Raw genomic sequence first — 22,991 nt, forward strand, 5'->3', positions numbered from 1 at the left:
TTAATAACGGACTTCATTTGTTATTTTTATTGGTTCACTAATGTATGAGTTTAATCACTGTCATCTGTCACTGGTTATATTGATTTATATTGTTTATTGCGTTAGCTCTACTATTTACTTTCATCTATATTGTAAATAGTTTGTTGCTATTATTTATTTATTTATTTATTGTTACTCTGTATTCCAAAAGGAATTTTTTTTTAATTAAAATATCTACAGTGTCATCTCCCTCCATACAGAAATAGAAGGGGCAATATCAATTAAACAGTGTGTGTTTAGTATCACTTTAATTTCGGCCAGCATCATTCAGGCGACTTCCTGTGAGCTCACAAGGGAATGCTATTCTGCCAAGAGGACCTGTGACATCACCAGACTGTGCTAAATTCATCTGAAAAAAAGTATGTATACAGATTTTTATTTTTTTTGATGGTGCTAGGGGACCTCCAAGAAAGGTGGGGGGCTGCAGAGGGGTGGAGGACTCAAAACTCTTTGAAAAACTGAGCAGGCAGGCTCTTTATTGCAGAAGAGACATGCAATATCTCTTCTGCAATAAAAGAAACACACCTGACTGTTTGTAGTCTGCTTTGAAATGTACATTAGCTGTGTAAGCACAGCTCAGTTTATATTCCAGCACAGTGCCTGCTCGCTGGGATGACTGCACTCTTGTGCATGTGCAGGAGTGACATCATCCTGCATCGGCCAATGAAGACAGCTGCAGCCCAGAACCCAAAAGAAACAAGGTGAAAGATGTCAGAGCCAGCGAGAGAAATCGGACCATTGAAGGAAATGTAAGTATTGCAGAGCTTAGCTCTGCTTTAAGCAGCTTTAAGTAGTGTCAAGCCAATAAGAGGGCCCACGAGAGGCCGCGCTTGAACCCCCACTGGGGTGGGCCCTCTTATTGGCTTTTGGATGGCCTGCTCCTGTGTGGTGGTCCGGGGGTTCTGGCCGCGCAGCCTGGATCTTTGAGCAATCTCTGGGCACAAGACTTTGGAGACTATTTTAACAGCTGTCAGTGGTAAATATGACCCTAAAAATGTATTTCGTGTGTCCATACTAATTCACATTGCTGTGTAAATGTACGCATTCTTACAATATATTCTTTTGTAGAGTTCTTGTACTCCTTTGCCCCAGAAAAAGACCTCTACTGTTAATGGTCGAAACGCGTCAGAGTTTACCAGTAAGACTATATATACCTATATCATGCATTGTTGTTCATGTACCTGTATGGTTTTATCACAATGATTTATGTGCAATGGCCTCACTCATGTAGCTCATGTTTTAAAATTTTTTCATGCAATTGTATGCCAATACTTTTTCAATAAAATCCATTATTTTTCTATTTTCTTTGATTTTTTTTTTTGTCTGCAATACAAAACCCCATGGGGACATTTCTTTCCAATTTAGACTGCATTTGGGGCGTGCAGCAACCCTTATCTCACTATTTGTATCGTTTTCCTTTTTGTTGGTCTTTCTGTCATGCCTTGGATTATTATATGTTCAAATTAAAATGTGTTTTGTTTGCATTGCATCTATTCTCAGATTGCCCAATCATCGTCCACGGTTATTGCTCTGTCTGTGCCTGACCTGGCCATCAGTCTGTGCTCTGCTCTGGCCATCTGTCTAAGGACTTACACAACTCTAAAGGCCCATACACACGATACGAAAATCGGATGGAAAGATTCGTACGACAAGCTGTCTGATGATTTTCGGATCATTAGTACGGTGCTTTCGACAGCCGATTTCGCTTTTTCGTCAGAGAAAAGCTGGATTTGCAGGCTATAAAATTTTTGTCGGATGTGAACTCAACATCTGATTTCTGTTTCATTAGTACGGTTTTCATACGAAAAAATCATAAGAGCAAGACTGCGCATGCTCAGAAACAAAAGAATGCAAACAAAACTATTCAACACATTATGTCACTTCTGACGTTGTATTGTATTCTGTTGTATTGTGAGTAACCTCTTCACTTTCGACATGAGACTAGCATGCCACAAAAAACAGACATTCAGTCATCTGAAAATTCTAAGCGTGTGTACATAGCTTAAGACCCCATACACACTTTACAAATTTTGTTGTCCGATTTCCTTTAGATTTACCAAAACCATGTAGTGCCTGCCTGGCTGCATACAAATTGAAACTCTTAAGGTATGACCTGATATTATTTGGTTTTGGTAAATATGAAGGACAAAATTTACAGAAAATTGTATAGCGTGTATCCAGCTTAACATCTGTCCTGCTTTTTGTCACCTGTTGTCATTGCCAACACAAAATATCTATTGCAAATACCGTATATACTCGAGTATAAGCCGACCCGAATATAAGCCGAGGCACCTAATTTTACCACAAAAAACTGGGAAAACATATTGACTCGAGTATAAGCCTAGGGTGGGAAATGCAGCAGCTACTGGGTAAACAATGCCCATCTGCAGCCTAACTGTGCCCATCTGCAGCCTCACTGTGTCCACCTGCATCATCAGTGCCCATCTGCACCCTCATTGTGCCCATTTGCAGCCTCACTGTGCCCATCTGCAGCTGTACCTTTGATAACCAAAACAGCGGGTGTCTCCCGCTGTGTCATGCAGTCTGTTCGGCAGCCGTCCACTGTAACAAAGCCCCGCATCTGTGATAGAAGGAACACTGATTCAGCTTTTTATCAGTGTTCTGTCTATCGCGGACGAGGAGGAGGCGGGGATTTGTTACAGTACACGGCCGCCGAACAGACTGCATGACACAGCGGGAGACACCTGCTGTTTTGGTTATCAAAGGTACAGCTGCAGATGGGCACAGTGAGGCTGCAGATGGGCACAATAAGGCTGCACCCTCGATCGAGACACTCACTTGAATATAAGCCGCGGGGGGCTTATTCGGCATAAAAAATGTGCTGAAAAAGTCGGCTTATATTTGAGTATATACGGGTACAGGTTTTCATAAACTTAAGTTGGGTCTGTTTTGTGCACTTATGGTGAGTAGCTCCTCCCATATGCACCTTTTGCTGTCAGGTTGAGCAAGGCGCCTATTTTATTCCTGCAAATGATGCACCACCACGCTGCAACCGTGTGCATTACATGCAGTTGCAGGACGGTTGCAGCGTGCCCCAATTGACTTAAATGGGTCACGTTTGGCTGCAGTATTGCCCACTGAACGTGAGGGGTGGGGCTTGGGGATTTTTTGACATGGCTGCAGCATGCATACACTCCCATCCAGCTACCTTTGTTGGTTGTGGGGCCATAAAAATGCAGCCCAAATGCCTGTTTTTACTGCCCTTCCAACTGCAGGTGTAAAAAAGCCCAGTGCCAAACAGAAAATGCACTATAAGCTCGCCTGACTTGTGACAAATCTGAAAAAAGGATGGTACATTTGTAAGAGAGATATGCTCATGAGAATTAGCAGACCACAATTATCTGCTGTAATGAAATAACTGGCAATGTTCTGCCTGTTAAGTGCACCCGGAATAGTGTTTACTCTGTATATATCTCTACACGCTACCTAGACATTCATCTTATCTTAAATTTGCTCATCATTAGTGAGGCAACCAAATTACTACTTGTAACGGGTGCATAAATTACAATATAAGTGGTAGATATCTTCCTGGAAGAGATCGATATTATCGAGTCAGCATTAATTTTAAGTTTTTGAACTCAATATAAAAAAACAACTTTAATGATGAATATGGTCATATTTATGACTGCATTTGCTATCTCCTTAAAGTTATATTTAAGGCAAGGTTTAAAAAAAAAAAAAAAGCATGTCATACTTACCTGTTCTGTGCAGTTGGTTTTGCACAGAGCAGCCCAGATCCTCCTCTTCTCAGGTCCCCCGCCAGTGCTCCTGGCACCTCCCTCCTGCCAAGTGACCTCAGAGCAAACAGCTTGCTGTGGGGGCTCACTCCCGAGCCACTGCTCTGCGTGTCCTTTCACACACAGAGCTGCTGCTTGGCCCCGTTCCCCTTTCTTATTGGCTGTAATTGACAGTGGTGGGAGCTAATGGCTCCCGCTGCTGTCTCAGACAATGAGAGTTCCTGGAGAGCCGAAGCTCTTGTGCACATCACTGGATCGCAATGGGGCTCCGGTAAGTATTGGGGGGGGGGTTTGCTGCACACAGAAAGTCTTTTACCTTCATGCATAGAAGGTATGCATTCTCCTGTCAAACAACTGCAGTGGGGGGGGGGGGGCCTAGCCAAGTCCTGCTGTCTGTGTCAATGGACGCAGCACCGGGTCTCGGGAGTGCCCCTATGGGAATCGGCTTCCTCTTGGGGGCACCAGCAAGAGAGGAGGAGCCAGGAGCGCTGGCGGGAGACACGAGAAGAGAGGATTGGGGCCACTCTGTGCAATTCTATTATAAGTATAGACATGTTTGCCTTTTTTTTCCCCTTTACAACCACTTTAAGGGAGGCATGCTTCTAACAGACCTGTACTATAAGAACCATACCACCAACGTAAGAAGCATTCTTTCCACCAACCACCACACGACTATACAGTTAGCGTTAGATCTAGTAACTATTAGCAGGGGTCCCCACAGACCTAAAATTATTTCAAGGGTGTTAAAATGGTCGACAAAGCCTGATTTAAAGCCTTCTAACTGGAACCTCTCTGATCACAAACATATAAAATACCATCAGTCAAGTATTAGAGATGAAGTATACTTAGACATTAGAGTTAATCTATTCCAAAAAAAAATAAAAAATCTGTAAAAGCGGTAGAAGAAAGAGGTATTCATATGGAATTAAATAACATGGCGGTAGAAACGCCTGCATGCCTCCAGCAATTGTTAAAGAAAACCATATGCTTTGCATTCATTTCTGAACACTTTGTGTGTGTTTGTGTGTACAGTATATACATCGCATGCTTTACCCTAAGGAGAGGCCCATGTGTTTATGTAACTTGCACTTATCTTTGAGTTCAGAGCATTATGATCATATGAAACAATTTAACACTCACAAACTCTCCGAGTAATCCCCGTCTTAGGAGTGGAAGAACCTGACTGCGAGGAGTGTTGAGAAGGGACACCGCATAGACTTTCTGTACACTTTGCCTGGAGAAGAGGACAACTGGGGGATGGACACCATACTTCTCTGCCCTGAAAGAAAGAACAAGGAGTTCTAAGCAAAATGGAAATCTTTTGGCTGTTATATTTCTAGCTTTGCCTATATTTCAAACCAAAACCAAATAGAAAACTTCAGGCCTCATTTCTCAAAAGCATCTGGTAAAAAAATATATCAAAGTCTATAGCAATCAATCAGATTTTGCCTGGTATTTCTCTCTCCAGGTTCGAAAAGAAAAGGAAAAATCCAGTTTCTTAACCACTTCCAGGCCGCCGCACGCCGACATACCGGCGGTCCGCTTTCCGATAAGAGTAGTCTCTGCGGCGGATTCACCGCGAGATCGCTTTTATAGGCGGAGGGAGAGCCCCCCCCCGCCGCGTTCCGGTGGGCCCCCACCCATCTCCATGTTCGTCAAAACGTCACTTCCGCCCATAGCTCTTAAAGGGCCATTTTTTTTTTATTATGACAATTTTTTTTTATTATTGCATTTTAGTGTAAATGTGAGATCTGAGGTCTTTTTGACCCCAGATCTCATATTTAAGGGGTCCTGTCATGCTTTTTTTCTATTACAAGGGATGTTTACATTCCTTGTAATAGGAATAAAAGTGACACTTTTTTTTTTTTAAAACAGTGTAAAAATAAAAAATAAAAAGGTAAAAATAAATAATAAGAAAAAAAAAATCTTTTTAAACACGTCCGGTCCCGCCGAGCTCACGTGCAGAAGCGAATACGTGAGTATCGCCCACATATGAAAACGGTGTTTTCTAGCAAAAAAAACTGTTTTTAACTTGTAAACAACACATCTCAAAAAGAGGCTTGGTCCTTAAGTGGTTAATAGAAAAAGCTCTGAATTCAACCTAGCTGGAGCATACACCAGGCTAAGAACTGCCCCCCTCGCCTTCTTGTGATACAGCTCCAGCCTAGTGTTTGGACGCTGCATTGTAGAACGATAAGAAGGTCATATGATTCTCTGTATCTGAAAGAACCAGCTACAGTTAGGTCCATAAATATTGGGACATTGACACAATTCTAATCTTTTTGGCTCTATACACCACCACAACGGATGTGAAATGAAACGAACAAGGTGTGCTTTAACTGTAGACTTTCAACTTTAACGTGAGGGTATTTACATCCAAATCAGGTGAACGGTGTAGGAATTACAACAGTTTGTATATGTGCCTCTCACTTTTTAAGGGACCAAATATAATGGGACAGATTAACAATCATCCATCAAACTTTCACTTTTTAATACTTGGTTGCAAATTCTTTGCAGTCAATTACAGCCTGAAGTCTGGAACGCATAAACATCACCAGACGCTGGGTTTCATCCCTGGTGATGCTCTGCCAGGCCTCTACTGCAACTGTCTTCAGTTCCTGCTTGTTCTTGGGGCATTTTCCCTTCAGTTTTGTCTTCAGCAAGTGAAATGCATGTTCAATCGGATTCAGGTCAGGTGACTGACTTGGCCATTGCATAACATTCCATTTCTTTCCCTTAAAAAACTCTTTGCTTTTGCAGTATGCTTCGGGTCATTGTCCATCTGCACTGTGAAGCGCCGACAATGAGTTCTGAAGCATTTTGCTGAATATGAGCAGATAATATTGCCCGAAACACTTCAGAATTCATCCTGCTGCTTTTGTCAGCAGTCACATCATCAATAAATACAAGAGAACCAGTTCCATTGGCAGCCATCCATGCCCACGCCATGACACTACCACCACCATGCTTCACTGATGAGGTGGTATGCTTTGGATCATGAGCAGTTTCTTTCCTTCTCCATACTCTTCTCTTCCCATCACTCCGGTACAAGTTGATCTTGGTCTCATCTGTCCATAGGATGTTGTTCCAGAACTGTGAAGGAAGGCGGTCCGCTTTCCGATAAGAGTGGTCTCTGCGGTGGATTCACCACGAGATCACTGATGTCATTTTTTCGCCTCTCCAGAGGAAGCTTTTATAGACTACAACGCTTCCTACGAATGGCTGGAGTAGCGCTTAGTCTAACTTTATTTTTGTTCATTGAGTGGAACGGGAAGAACACAGCTGAGGCTACATACAGTAGAACTATAGGCAAAACTTTATTTTTTCTATTTTGGATAGAATAAGGGAGGGTTATAACCCCTGTCAGATTTCTTTTTGCCATACGTGTCCTATAGCGAAGATTCCCCTTCACTTCCTGTCCCATACCCAAACAGAAGGTGAGAGGAAATCCCTGTAAATTAGAGGATTTTCGTGGGGACCTCAATGTCACCTGAACTAGTGTCCCAATTGGAAGATTTCCCCACTATTACTTTTCTGGGGACAACCCAAAAATTTTCATTTTCTTTTACTTTCACTGTCAAGGATAATAGTAAACAGGACAAATAGGGAGAGTGAATCTACTTAACAGGTACACAGACAGCAATAAAAACTGACGTGTTCTAATCCATCTCCCCTCTATCTAAAACTAAAGAAAAAAGTTTTGCCTTTATTCATAATTTGATACAGCGCGTTCAGCAGGCGCACCTGTACTAACTAAAGTATACAGTTACTTTTGATCCAGCCTGGTCCAAATGAACTATTTAAAGGGACATTAAACGTGGCACGAGACTTTAAAGTGATTGTAAAGGCTTGTTTTAAAAAAATAAAAATAAATAACAAACATGTTATACTTACCTCCTCTGTGCAGTTAGTTTTGCACAGAGCAGCCCTGATCCTCCTCTTCTCGGGTCCCTCTTCACTGTTCCTGGCCCCTCCCTCCTATCGAGTGCCCCCTCAGCAAGCAGCTCTCTATGGGGGCACCCGAGCCGAGTCAGAGCTCTGTGTATCCATTCAGTCCCGCGCCTCCTTTCCCTGATTGGCTGACTGACTTTGATTGACAGCTGCGGGAGACAATGGCATGCTGCTGTGTCTCAGTCAATCCGCAGGAGTGTCCCGGACGGCTAATACGCTTGTTAACATCACTGGAGAGAGATGGAGAAAGATGGCGTTCAGGTAAGTAATTGGGGGAGCTGCTACATACAGAAGGTTTTTTCTCTTAACCTCCCTGGCGGTATGTTTATGTCAGATTTTTGATTCTCAAAGCGAAACAATTTTTTCGCATGAAAATTTGGCGTTTTATATTGTAGGCCTGTAATTCTTAGGAATAAGTCACTTAAATCTGTCCAAACATGAGTCTAGTAGACATCCCGGGTATGATAATGTTTGAAACACGAAATCATAAATTATAATATAACAAATAATTATAAATAATTATAACTAATAATAATAAAATAATAATAAAATGTATTCAATAATGTAATCCAATTTAAAAACACTGCAATTTTCTCAGTTGCAGAATTGTAGCTGTCGTCACTTCCAGTGTTTGATGACGAAATTTCACTACAAATCACTATCGCTCAATTCTGCAAGTGATTGTAATTTATTATCGCTGTTTTCTAGCTGGTCTAAAACTGCTTTTGATGTAAAGGGACACTTTTTGGTTGCTATGGACAATCTCCAGTTTCCAGGCAGAAAGAACAGTATATATAATATAAAACTACATGCAGGGCACTGGACAAAGTATTAGGGACAAAAGGGATGTGAAATAATTTAAAACAGTAATGTAATCTGTAAGATTACAGTGTACTGTATGTATTGTGTTTTTAACTTTCTGAATTTGGTGCTGTGCTCTGTCCCCGCGCGTTGCGAAGCTCGCAGGGAACAGAGCCCGGCACTGTGATAGATCGAGCGGAGGACACAGCAGGATCCTGAGGACAGGGTAAGTAACTTTGTGATGCAATCCTGAGTGTGGCTCTGGGTTACCGCTTTTGGTAATGAAAATTCACCCCGAGCCACACTCAGAAATACCGCTAGGGAGGTTAATGCAAATAATGCATTAAAAGGTTTGTAAACCTTCGTATTTTTTCACCTTAATGCATCTTATGCATTAAGGTGAAAAAACACCTGTCAGTGATCAGCCCCCCCCCCGTTTTACTTACCTGAACCCTCGAAATTGACCCGGCGGGGACGCGCTGTTTCTCTGCCCGGGGTTCTCGGCTCTTAATTGGATAGATTAATAGCAGCGCAGCCATTGGCTCCCACTGCTGTCAATCAAATCCAATGCGAGCGCCGGGGGGCGGGGCCGTGTCCTGCATTCGGCCTCTATGGATGCCGAATGCTGGACTCGGGAGCGTGCCTGCAAGGTAACCCCCTCGGGGAAGCGCTTCTCCCAGGGGGTTATCAGATGTGGGGAGGAGCCGCGAGAACCGCCGGGGGACCCCAGAAGACCAGGTTTGGGGCTACTCTGTGCAAAACGAGCTGCACAGTGGAGGTAAGTATGATATGTTTGTTTTTGTTTTTTTTTATTTACCTTTACAATCACTTTAAAGCGGAGTTCCACCCTAAAGTGGAACTTCCGCTCATTGGATTCCTCCCCCCCCCTCCGGTGCCACAATTGGCACCTTTCAGGGGGGAGGGGGGGGTGCAGATACCTGTCTACTACAGGTATCTGCACCCACTTCCGGGTATAGATAGCCGCAGAATATCCGCAGATGCCCGCCCCCCCATTGTGTTCTGGGAAACACACCGCTCCCAGAACACAACGGGGACCAGTGAAGGCGCGCAGCGCGACTCGCGCAAGCGCAGTAGGGAACCGGGCAGTGAAGCCGTAATGCTTCACTTCCTGATTCCCTGACCAAGGATGGGAGCAGCCGAGAGATGAGCGATCGATCGGCTTCGGCTGCTGACATCGCTGGACCCTGGGACAGGTAAGGGTCCATTTATTAAAAGTCAACAGCTGCAGTATTTGTAGCTGCTGGCTTTTAATATTTTTTTTTAAGGTGGAGCTCCGCTTTAAGATAAAAAAAAACTTCTGCCTTTACAACCCCTTTAAGTCAGCGAATTTCCCATACCACCCGTTACTTACAAAAACAAATGCATCTTGTGCCTATTGTGAAACATAAAACATCTGCTTCCTCACATAAATTGTGTAAGAATATACATAGAGGAAAATGTCCCAAGCTTTACTAGATACCTTGAGTCCATCTCTATATGTGGTTGATATAAGACTCTGCACAGATTTCAAGGTGGAGATGTAAATGTTGGAAATGCCTAATTGAATTCCTAATTTGGCATGCCAAATCCTGGAAGCTTTACAGGATTATAGTAGGCAAAAGTCTCTTTTATCTTGAATATTGGGCAATATAAAACATCTGCTTTCTAAAATTTAAGTGTCAGAATGTGCATAGAGCAAAATGTTCCAAGCTTTACACGATGTCTTGAGTCCATCTCTATATGTGCTGACATAAGACATGCGCAGATTTCAAGGGGGGATACAGATGTATATGTTGGGAAATGTTAAACCTTGGCACATCAAATCCTTGAAACTGATTTACAGGATTACAGTAGCCAAAAGTCCCCATTGACATACATAAATATCTTCCTACAAACGTAGAGAGACGAAAAAGACAGATGATGGAAAATATGTGTGCAAAAGACAAACTGCTCTGGGAAAATACAGAGAATGCTGGTAGTGAGAAGTGCGATTCTGTTTGTGCGTTTGGTTTGGGTCCCTGCGGTGGCGACCCCTGGGTTCTCTCTCTTTCTCCAGCTGAACCAAAGCTGTTTGATCTTTCCTTTAACCAGCACATTGGGTTGATTTACAAAAGGAATGAGACATGTTGATACTGCATAGTGAATTTTCACTTAGGGTCAGCTCACACCATTGTGTTTTGGTAACAGAATTGGATAAGTGTTGGTGTGCTGTGATGTCATTTTCATATGAAAGGCACCACAACCCACCTCCACAATGCATTTGTGCTGTAGTGCACTGCAATGCACTAGCGTAAGATGGCATGCACTGTGTTAGCAAAAATACAACAGGTACAATTTTGTAAAATAAAGAAAAAAAATTTTTTTTTTGCTTGCACGTGATTGAAGGATTGAAGTCAGAACAACTTCCCTCATTCACTAAGCCACATTTGTCAAATACAAGGCCCGCAAGCAGAATCCGGCCCACCAAGCCATTTCCTGTAGAGAGGCTTGTCTCTGCTCCCCTCCCCATCTCAGCAGTTGGTAGAAGTGAGGAGGAGAGAACCCCTACTACAGATCCGCTTTGTGCAGATGCAGCACCCCTTCATCTCCGCCTCCCCTGATCTCAGCAGATGCCAGCAGCTGACTCCAGCCCTCCTCTGGTCCATCTCCAGACCCTGCCCTTTCTGCTTCCCAGCTCCTCCCCCAGCTTCTTCCCGGCAGCACCACAAGGTAAGCGGGTGAACTGTGATGTAAGGGAAAGTGGGGGACTCACTTCGTTGGGGAATCAGCTTAGACTGGTGAAGCTGTACTGACCATTAAGAGATTAAGAGAGGTATGGACTCCAGAGATAGATATCATTTTGCCCCTGTACAAATCATTAATAAGACCTCATCTGGAATATGCAGTTCAGTTTTTGGCACCAGTTCTCAAAAAGGATATCGGGGAACTGGAGAAAGTGCAGAGAAGGGCAACCAAACTGATAAGAGGCATGGAGGAGCTCAGCTATGAGGAAAGATTAGAGGAACTGAATTTATTCTCTCTTGAGAAGAGGAGATTAAGTGGGGATATGATCACCATGTATAAATATATAAGGGGTCCATATAGTGAACTTGGTGTTGAGTTATTTACTTTACGGTCAACATTGAGGACAAGGGGACACTCCAAATACTATTTGGATATTTCATCTCCAAATACGGAAAGGTTTCTTCACAGTAAGAGCTTTGAAAATGTGGACTAGACTCCCTCCAGAGGTGGTTCTGGCCAGCTCAGTAGATTGCTTTAAGAAAGGCCTGGATTCTTTCCTAAATGTACATAATATAACTGGGTACTAACATTTATAGGTAAAATTGAGGGAAAATCCAATTGCCTCTCTGGGATCAGGAAGGATTTTTTCCCCCTGCTGTAGCAAATTGCATCATGCTTTTCTGGGAGTTTATTCGCCTTCCTCTGGACCAACTGTGGGTATAGGATTGGGTATATGGGATTGTATGATATTTTGTATTTTATTTATTCATTTCATGGTTGAACTAGATGGACTTGTGTCTTTTTTCAACCTGACTAACTATGACCACCCAATGATGTGCAAACGATTGAGTATTGAACTCCAGCGTTAACTATTTTCCCCCACAATTAGAGTCGGTCCTTTGCTAGGCATCATCTTTAGGGCGTGTGTCAGTCACTGTACTTTTCCTCACAAGCATTATATGAAGGAACACATCCCTGCCATCCCTTTACACATGCATCACTGCTGGTCACTGGCTGCTGCAGACTTTAGTTGTGCAATATACTGATCAGTTGCCTGATTACACTCTTTTAAATTGCACAACTAAAGTTTGGCTAGCAGGGATGCACGCCTAAGGGGAATCAGTAATGTGTTTTTTCATAAAAATGCTTGGGGAGGGTAAAAGGAGTACAATATTTGCACTTTCAAAGTGAATTTCCACTTATTGTAGTAAATGAATAAAAAAGTGAAAATTAACTTTCCAAAAATACCCAATCATGTGGAAAGAGAATTTTAAAACAGGAAGTAACATCCAGCAGTTCCCTATGGATAAGGATGGATGTTCAACCCTGGGCAAAATCTTTCGGCATCCAGGGTTGCTTGTCCACCCCTAACCGCAGGTAACCACCGGAACAGCTGCGATTCCTGTCAGCTTGACATTGCTTTGTACAGGGTTCCCTTCTGCAGATTTTGGAATACACCTGTGATCCTAGCCAAAGGAATGCGCTGTATGCTCCTATACTGCTCATGTGAATGTAGCTCAATAAGAACCAGTTATCAAAGATAATACACAAGAATCTTCATATTCAGTCTTCTGCTACTATAAATGCACAGTCTGACTTATGAAATTAACCCCCCCTCCTTTAGCTTCACTTTCAGCCTGACAAAAAGTGAGACTCTAAGTCTGGGTTCACACTTGCGCGGTGTGGGACACTGTATGTGATTCACATAGAAATCACACTGCATTCCTGTGCAAATCACATGGGATGTCTGTGCGGTGCAATTTGAGAAGTACATTTTGTATGGCTAAAATCGCACTCCATCTGCACCAAAATGGTGCAGGACCCCTTTTTTCTGCACCATAATCAGGTCACATGGGTGTTCACACCTAATGCGATTTGATTCTGGCAATTGCACTGTGTTCTGCAAGCTGTTTCAGGGTGTCATTAATTTAACATCCACAGCAGATCACATGAACACTGTGCGATTTCAATGCGGTGCAGGATCACATCAGTGTGAACCTAAGCTTAAAGGGGTTGTAAAGTCTTGTTTTTTTTTTAAATAACAAACATGTCATACTTACCTTAAGGATTTTCCCTGGGCGGCCCCGATCCTCCTCTTCTGGGGTCCCTCCGTGGCGCTCCTGGCTCCTCCTCTTCTCGAGTGCCCTGACAGAGAAGTGCTTTCACTGGGGGTGTTCTGTCAAATTCTCCAACCCGTAAGAAACTCCAACTACTTGACTTCCGGTTTCTTTAAACCAGCAGTAATTGGAGTCTTTGACGAATTGGTGGTTGGACACAACACCGGCAACCGAATAGAGTCCGGTGCAGGATGTAATGAGTGGAGATTCTTACTCCGATACTAGCCAATAAAATGGCCGCCTCCATTTTGTTGGCTAGTATCGAATTGACGAATTGGTGGTTGGACACAACACCGGCAACCGAATAGAGTCCGGTGCAGGATATTATGAATGGAGATTCTTACTCTGCTCCGATACTAGCCAACAAAATGGCTCCAAGGTGGCAAAGTTTGTCCTTGTTAGCCGCTGTGCTGTCAAAATGGCTCAATCTAGACTCTAGTCGGTTGTCGGTGTTGTGTCCAACCAATTCATCAAAATCTCCAATTACTAAGGGTTTAAATAAACTGGAAGTGACATGGTTGGAGTTTCTGATGGGTTGGAGAAATTGACAGAACAGGGGCACTCAGGCAGGTGCGCTCCCCTGTCCTGCTGCTGCATCCATTGACACAGACAGCTGGACCTGGCCCCACCCCCCGCCTCCCGTGTCATTAGAGCCAATGGCTGCGCTGCTATCAATCTCTCCAATGAGGACCCGAGACACAGGCTGAAGCTGGTGTGCTCATCCCTGACGTTGGAAAGACCGGGTTCAGGTAAGTAAAAGGGGGGATCTGGGGAGCAGCTGCAGCACAGGAGGTTTTCACCTTAATGCATAGAATGTATTAAGGTGAACAACCTTGAGGGTTTACAGCCCCTTTATTTCACCTACAATATTATGTTTATACAAGTGTCAGTGAAATCTGCTAGTTACAAAATGAATGCCTAGGGGAGAAAATACACGCTAACCTGGGTGTACAGTGGTAATGTAGAAGTAAATTAGCATTCGCTGTTCCCTGGAAACACAATATAGCTGGCTGCTGTCACACAATCATTTATTCCCAGTCTCCAGGCATCAAAACAATTCCCTTTGCCGTCAGAGAAATGAAATTATCCATCACTTTCATCCTCATTTCCATTGCTGGGAAAGTCTATATAATCTATAGCATTCATCCTATTATTCCACATGGGAGGCTGCAGGTCTGGAAACCCAGCAATTCAGAGGAACCAGACTCCTAAATTAGATCCCAATTTGTAGAGGGAGGAAGCAGGGAAAGTCATATGGTGTGGTCACAGGGGAAGCTGCCGTGTAATCTTTGCCAGAACTGCCTCAGTTATCGTTAACATTTTTTTTCCACAATCAAGCAGCAGGAAAGAATAAATATTTGCAAAACTATTTACTTAATATGGGACTCCAACTGTCTGACCATAAAATACTGTTGCTTCCATAGAGTATAACTACATCTGTCTGACATGGAAATCAGCAACCCCAAAAGGGCAATGTGTAAAAAAAGGTGGAAAGTCAACCCAGTGCAGAGAAACACTGTTGCCACTTTGAGCAAAATTTCTTATACCCATGTACTAACACCCCCGCCAACCCCCCTTTCTGAAAGCAATAGATCACATCAGGTTTATGGTGCATTAAAGGTAAATCCCAGGAAGATGTAAAACACCAGGTAAAAAGTCCCTGTTCCTAAAAAGTGTAAATGAATCATGCACATGTAAAAAAGAAAGTACCGTATTTATTGGCGTATAACACACACTTTTTTCCCCTGAAAATAGGGGGAAAATCGCGGGTGTGTGTTATACGCTGACAGCATACCTCGGAGGGGAACGAGTGCCGCCGGAAATCACGAGCCATCATCTCCTTTCCACTCGACTCTCCGCTCGGCTCGCACGTCACACACAGTCCCGCCTCCGCCACCGGCATTGGACCAGTGTTCTGTCTATCACAGGAGCTGGTCCAATGCTGATGGCGGAGGCAGGACTGTGTATATGACTGCCGACTGAGAGCTGGGTAAACAGATGACGGCTCGGTGATTTCCTGTGAGAAGAGATGGTGAGCTGCATTGATGGGGGAGATGGGCACAGATCAGGCTGCAGATGGGCACAGATCAGGCTGCACTGAAGCTGCAGATGGGCACTAATCAGGCTGCATTGATGCTCACTGACCATTATTTTTGCTTTTTTTTTCATGAAACTTCCCTCTTAAATTGGGGTGCGTGTTATACGCCAATAAATACGGTAAATACTCACCTCTTCTGCCCCGTGCAGTGAATAATACCACTCCATTACCCATAATATAGTTGGGCAGGGTCCTGTAGTCTTCAGAACAATATAACTGATAACACCGAAGCACATCAGAGAGCCCAGGAAGGTATCAGCTGACAAGGTGTCTAGCAAAATCCACATGTATTTTTTGAACATATCAAGATGATATAACAAAAGTGATTTATTTATTACAGGTACTTATATGGCACCATCAATTTGTACATTCATATCAGTCCTTGCCCTCAAGGAGCTTACAATCTAAGGTCCCTAACTCACATGAATACATACACTACAGCCAATTTAGACAGGAGCTAATTAAGCTACCAGCATGTCTTTAGGAGTGTGGGAGAAAACCCACACAGGTAAAGGGAGAATGTGCAAACTCCAGGCAGGTAGTGCCTTGGTTGGCATTTGAACTGATGACCCTAGTGCTGCTAGGCGAAAGTTTTGTAACGGAAGTGAAGTTCCGTCACGGCCATCTTGGTAAACCCTGCAGTCACCCACACTAAGCCTACAGTCTGAAGTCACCAAGCGGAAATCTTTTTACACTCACAGAAATCTTGCATTTCACACTTATTTTTACCACTAAACTGAGCTTATATCATCAAATACAGTATTTATAAGTCTGTGACACTGTTTTGATGTTGAATTTTAAAAGTAGCAGCAAGCCTGCTGATCTCACACAATTGCTAATGTGGCAGAACACCGCTGCTTTTAAAATTCAACATCAAAACGGTGTCACGGACTTCTAAATACTGTATTTCACAATATAAGCTCAGTTTAGTGGTATAAATAAGTGTGAAATGCAAGACATCAGTGGATGTAAAAAGATGTCCGCTTGGTGACTTCAGACTGTAGGCTTACTGTGGCTGAGTGCAGGGTGTACCAAGATGGCCGTGACGGAACGTCACTTCCGTGACAAGTTTTGACGGGTCGCCTAATCTGACGGAACACCCTTAGTTCAGGCATGCAGGCAGGGGGGTGTGCTTAGCTGAGAAAGCCCCTCCTGAAGACATATTTGCCCAGGCCTGGAAAACAGGAATGAACTAAAAACATTTAAAAAAAAAAGTTTAACACAAGTAAATGTGTAATACTTTACTATCCATTTACTAATGCTAGCAGCACAAGAGTTAAAAATAATCAATGTTGATTGAGAGAGTGAAGTTCCGCTTTAATTGTAATGGTTTACATTACCCTTTAAGGCTGGATTCACACCTATGCAGTTTTTTTAGTGCGTTTTAGTGCAGTTTTAGTGCAAAAAGCACTAAAACTGCATAGGTGTGAATCCAGCCTAAGGGAGTGCTGGTCTCCTGATTCCCAGCAGTCAATGGTTCCTGCTGTCAATCCCTACGTCACTGCTGTGTTCTGTAGTGACAAAGGGATCAGCGGGAGGAACCTTTAAGCAGAGTCCCCCCACCAGGAGATCGACACTCCTAGATGGAAGTGTTGGCTTCTAAAAAAAGACCCTATCCAGGGATTTCTCTTCAGTGGAGCTGCATTTAGTGGTGTACGTGGCGGAACTGGTAAGTATTTACTTTACAGGAACATATTTTATTTGGACTTTTAGTTTGATGACAGGGTCACTTTTAGGGCTGCAACTAACGCTTATTTTCATAATCGATTAGTTGGCCTATTATTGTCTTGATTAATCAGATAATAACCTTAAAAAAAGTGTGGTGTATAATTTAGTTAACCGATTGCCGACCAGTCGCTGTCATTATACTGAGGCAGGTCAGCACGATCCAGTGAGCCGTCGTAGCTATACATCAGCTCACGGGATAGCAGAAGCGCACACTCGCCCGCTGCACTGTGAGGGTGCCGATGCTCGTGGCCAATGGTCGCGATGACCGCTGGCCACGAGCGATCGCGGGCACGAGAGGCAGAACAGGGACGTGTGTGTATAAACACACAAATCCCTGTTGTGTTCTGTGAGGAGTGACAGATCGTGAGTTCCTAATACCTAGGAACCACGATCTGTCATTTGCTCTAGGTCAGTCTCCCCCGACAGTTAGAAACACACACAGGGAACACAGTTAACCCCTTTATCGCCCCCTAGTGTTAACGCCTTCCTTGCCAGTGACATTTTTACAGTAATCAGTGCAAAAATCGCAGATCGCCGCCATTACTAGTAAAAAAAATAATAATAAAAATGCTATAAATCTATCCTCTATTTTGTAGACGCTATAACTTTTGTGCAAACCAATCAATATATGCTTATTGTGATTTTTTGTACCAAAAATATGTAGAAGAATACATATCGGCCTAAACCGAGAAAAAATTTGCTTTTAAAAAAAAAAAAAAATCGGGATATTTATTATAGCAAAAAGTACAAAATATTGTGATTTTTTTCAAAATTGTCGCTCTTATTTTGTTTATAGCGCAAAAAATAAAAACCGCAGAGGCGATCAAATACCACCAAAAGAACGCTCTATATGTGGGAAAAAAAAAAAGGGACGTCAATTTTGTTTGGGTGCAGCAACGCAGTACAGAATCTCAAAAAATGGCCTGGTCATTCAGCAGCCAAATCTTCCGGGGCTGAAGTGGTTAATATGTAAAGTATATAAAAAAAAAAAGCAATTTATTCTTAAATATCTATATGCAGTAGTAAATATAAATAACCAACTATATCGGTAGGCAGCAAAATCTCGATCCACTGTGAGAATAACAGACAGAAGAGATATACTAAAGCACCGTTTTGCGTTAAAAAAAAAAGTCCTTGACCATTTCCAAATACACAACGGCTGAAAAAAGCATAGATGTGAATGTGTCCCATTGGACCATGATGAATCAGCGTTTCTGCAAAAAGCACCAAAAAACGCATAGGTGTGAACTAGGCCTAAGACATTTAGTAGTAGCAGCATGCTTTTTTTTGTATCACCTGTCATCATGTGGGGTTAACAAAAAACTAAAATGAGCCCTTTATAGTACAAAAAGAGCAGATAATCGCTACTATAAGGGGTTCATTTATACTGTGAAACAGTGAAAGTAATATTATATATTACTTATATCATATATATAATAATAAATACACCCAGAATTAGGATATATGGGCATTATAACTAGGAGTCAGACATGAAGCTTTATGAAGGGTGGAAGGGAGATTTAAATCTTTTATATTAAAGTAGTATTAAAATCTGAGACTTTTTTTTTTCATGGATATAATCATTTTTAAATACAATGGACAATACTGGTAAACTTTTACTGTAAATGTAATTGTAATGCCTTATATTACCTCCAGTCTATCAGCCTCCACCTTCTCTGGGTTCAGATGCTGATCTTCCCAGCAAAGAGTCTTTAAAGTAATTTTTTTAAAACAACAAACATGTTATACTTACCTGCTCTGTGTAATGGTTTTGCACAGAGCAGCCCTGATTCTACTCTTTTGGGGTCCCCCACCGATGCTTCTGGCTCCTCCTGTCTTCAGATTCCCCCAATAGCAAGCTGCAAAATGTAATACAGAGTGCCCCTATAGCAAGGTAAAAAAAACTTCTGATTTTAGAACCACTCACTTCCTGACCAGGACTACATGTCCCATGAGACACTGCTCCTCACACATCCACATTCACAAGTTCTCAGGATCTTACTGACAGGTATTGTACTGAGTTGTATGTGTGCTGCACTGTATTTTCTGATATGTAAACAAATAATGCATTCTGTATGCAGGCCAACTAATTGGCTGGCCGATTAATCGATTGATTAGTTGTCGATTAATTGATTTGTTTCGGCCCTATTCACTTTAATTTAGTAATGTATTCATTTAAGCCGGTGCTCAATAATTGGCTCAATGGTGCTACATCGGCTTGGCCAGCCCTGTGTTAACTCTTTCCAGCAATGAGCAGAGTGGTGGGAAAGTTAAGCAATGTTTTGCTGGGAAGGGTAGCATCACCGTGAACCTGTTACTTTGCCTCACATGGCCAAAGCACAGGTTCGCTGTGAAACTGCATACCTCCCAACTTTTTGAGATGGGAATGAGGGACACCTATCAGCAAAAGTATGCAAGCATAGGACACACCCCTTGCCACGCCCCCTTAAAGGAGAATTGTACAAAAAAACAAGATTGGTTAAACCCACAAGTGCTTTTTTTTCCACTGTTATGCCTTCATATTGGCTTTTGGAATTTACAAATGCAGCAATTTAGAAATCAGATGAAAGGTTTAGTGCCGGAAAACACTTTTACAGAGATAAAAAGTGCATTTTATATACATCTATATAGATCAGACCAAAATGAGGGACAAATGAGGAGGAAAGAGGGACAGAGGGACATTGCTCCAAATAAGGGACAGTCCCTCAAAATCAGGGACAGTTGGGAGCTATGAAACTGTGGGGAGAAAAATACATAGGCTGCCATAATGTGCTATTATTTTTTGAAAATGCTAGTTACGTGGCTGACTATAATTGTAATATTTTCGTGAACCCAAAACATTCAGCTTATGAATTCTAGATCTGCATGCTTCCAGTACAATGACTAAGTACAAGCAAGAGGGCCATTGTGACCATCAGACAAATAGCATTTTAAGGGTCAGTAATATCCTTCATGGCAGGTCAGTATTTTTCCCGTGACAGATCTCCTTTAATCAAGTTATTCAAATGCAAAAGGCATGAAAAAAACATTACTTAGAGGCAAAAACTCAATAATTTCCTGTTTTTAGGAAGAAAGGAACATTTTAGGTGAAACACTCAGACCAAGAAACCGCAACAGACTCTTGCCGTGAACATAAAAGGGAAGCTTCAAAGTAAAGAATACATTATGGAATGTTTAAGTCATCCAGCATCTGTAATACAGGCTCTGTGCCATGCACCATTTCCAGGGAGCTCAAAACATTGCTCTAAGGATGCCATACTTGATGTTATCAGCCTGCATGTTGACACAATGCTTGAGGAAACAAACACTGTGCAAAACATGTGGCAACGAATGAATGCACCTCTGAATAATATGATTTAATAAAGGGAGATCTTTTTTAAATAAAATCTAACTTAACCAGTTAGCGACCGCCTCATGCAGATATACTGCGGCAGGGCGGCAGCTCTGTGCCAGCTCACGTACCTAGTACGTGAGCTGACCCTTCCGGGTCTGGGGCGCGCGTGATGTCCGCCGGGACCCGCCGATCGTTCCAGAGATCAGCAGAACGACAGTCTGCCTGTGTAAACAAGGCAGATCGCCGTTCTTTGAGAAGGGAAGACAGAGAGCCTGCCTTTCCACAGTAAATGCACCCCCCACACAGTTAGTAAGCACTCCCTAGGAACACATTTAACCTTTTGATCACCACTGATGTTAACCCCTTCCCTGCCAGTGTCATTAGTACAGTGACAGAGCATTTTTATTTTAGCACTGTATTGATGTCACTTGTCCCCAAAAAGTGTCACTTAGTGTCAGATTTGTCCGCCACAAAGTTGCAGTCCTGCTAAAAATCGCTGATTGCCACCATTACTAGTAAAAAAATTTAAAAAAATAAAAATTCCATTAATCTATCCCATAGTTGGTAGACGCTATAACTTTTGCGCAAACCAATCAATATACGCTTATTGGAATTATTTTTACTAAAAATATGTAGCAGAATACATATTGGCCTAAATTGATTTAGAAATTCGATTTACATTTTTGTATTGGATATGTTTTATAGCAGAAAGTAAAAAATATTGTTTTGTTTTTTTCAAAATTGTCAGTCTTTTTTTGTTTATAGCGCAAAAAATAAAAACCGCAGAGGTGATCAAATACCACCAAAAGAAAGCTCTATTTGTGGGGAAAAAAAACATATATATTTTATTTGGATACAGCATTGCATGACCGTGCTATTGTAAGTTAAATAAACGCAGTGCCGTATTGCAAAAAATGGCCTGGTCAGCAGTGGGGGTGGGGTGGGGTGGGGTGGTAAACCTTCCGGAGCTGAAGTGGTTAAAGTGCATTCCAGGCATTGTATTATTTGAAATGCTTGCAGACCTTTGAAATGAAAAATGAGCAGACATATCTCTCTATAATGTGTACTTGCCTCTACCCAATACAAATAGAGGGGGATTTAATAAAACTGGAGAGTGCAAATCTGGTGCAGCTGTGCATAGAAACCAATCAGCTTCCAGGTTTTTTTTTTTGGTCAAAGCTTATTTGAACAAGCAGAAGTTAGAAGCTGATTGGCTACCATGCACAGCTGCACCATAATCTGAGTGCTCCAGTTTTAGTAAATCTTCCCCATAGTTTGGTTCCTTTCTGCTCTTTCTTCCTTCTGCTATCTGCATGAGTCACTTGCGACAAGTAATGTTGATAACACAGAATTCTGGGGGATGGCCCTTGTTTTCCTACAAGACTGTTTGTGTGTGTTGGAATAAGGCAAAAGGAGGGCGGGCAAACCTAGTGCATTACCAGAGACATTTAATGGACGTGAAAAAGTGAATACTCACAGAGTGACAACTCTCAATGAGCCATACAGATACACAATGTGGTAAGGTGCGGACACAGCAAACGGTGAAACTGACGCATTTCGGGAGCGTACCCCCTTCCTCAGAGCTAAGCTCAGATTCGAAAGCCATTAAACTTCATGTACGTGTAAAGGCAGGCGCCCCAATACTTTTGACAATATAGTGTATATTTAAATGCAAGCAGTGTGTGTTAGCCTGTAAGAGAAATAAGCAGTACAAAGAGCTAATCAGTTCATGTCTTGACAAGCAACATGCTGACAGTAGAAAAAAGCAAAGTGATAGAAAAATGAGGTATGAGGTCATCACTTTCCTTTTCTTCTCCTTCACTGTCTGTCACAGGTTTAGGATGGTCCTAAAGGCCTGGGCTCAGCGGAAGTTGGTTTCAATGATTTTGCCTGCTATTTAACCCAGAAGACTGGCTGAAAAGAGGTATTGCAGGGGACAGCTTTGGATTAATGGTTGGTATTGCAACAAAAGCGACTTTTTATTTTATCTTTTAATGGACTTCTCTTTTTTATATTTGATAGTTTTACTTAATAGCTAAAATTGAGGCTAACAAATATGGTCGAAATACAAAAGTCATGTGTTTTCATACTTGAATCATGGTGTGTTTTCTTCCAGATCTGTGCAGTAAGCAAGAATGAAATAATTTGTGAAGTTTGCCTCGGTGCAAGAGTTTCCTGTATTAAAGGTAAGTCGCTGCTGCTCTCTCAAGTTGCGCAGGGGGACTGGTCTTGTATCCAACACTCCTCCTCTAGCTTTCTGCAGGCAGCTGGTAGTGGGTGGAGCCTGTTCAGTCCCTCCCACAGCTCTACTATTTGCACAGGCTATGTGCAACACAGTGATGTCACCGCTACTAAAATCTTAGTTTGCAAAGGCACTTAGTGTAAATTTGATTTATATCCTTTGCAGCTATTGAATAATCTCATCTAGTTAAGAATGACAG

The 22,991-nt window shown here is 42.4% G+C and overlaps 1 protein-coding gene across 3 annotated transcripts in view; it reads right to left on the bottom strand.

Moving 5' to 3' along the window:
- TXNDC16 (thioredoxin domain containing 16) overlaps window positions 1-22,991 on the bottom strand; it is a 171,013-nt gene that overhangs the window by 27,524 nt on the left and 120,498 nt on the right. For all 3 annotated transcript variants that reach the window (XM_073609963.1, XM_073609964.1, XM_073609965.1), the window contains exon 18: window positions 4,938-5,076. In XM_073609963.1, coding sequence (XP_073466064.1) covers window positions 4,938-5,076 — 139 coding nt within the window. The remainder of the gene's footprint in view (window positions 1-4,937; window positions 5,077-22,991) is intronic.

Source organism: Aquarana catesbeiana, linkage group LG13 (assembly GCF_042186555.1).
Source record: "Aquarana catesbeiana isolate 2022-GZ linkage group LG13, ASM4218655v1, whole genome shotgun sequence".
Taxonomy (NCBI): Eukaryota; Metazoa; Chordata; class Amphibia; order Anura; family Ranidae; genus Aquarana; species Aquarana catesbeiana.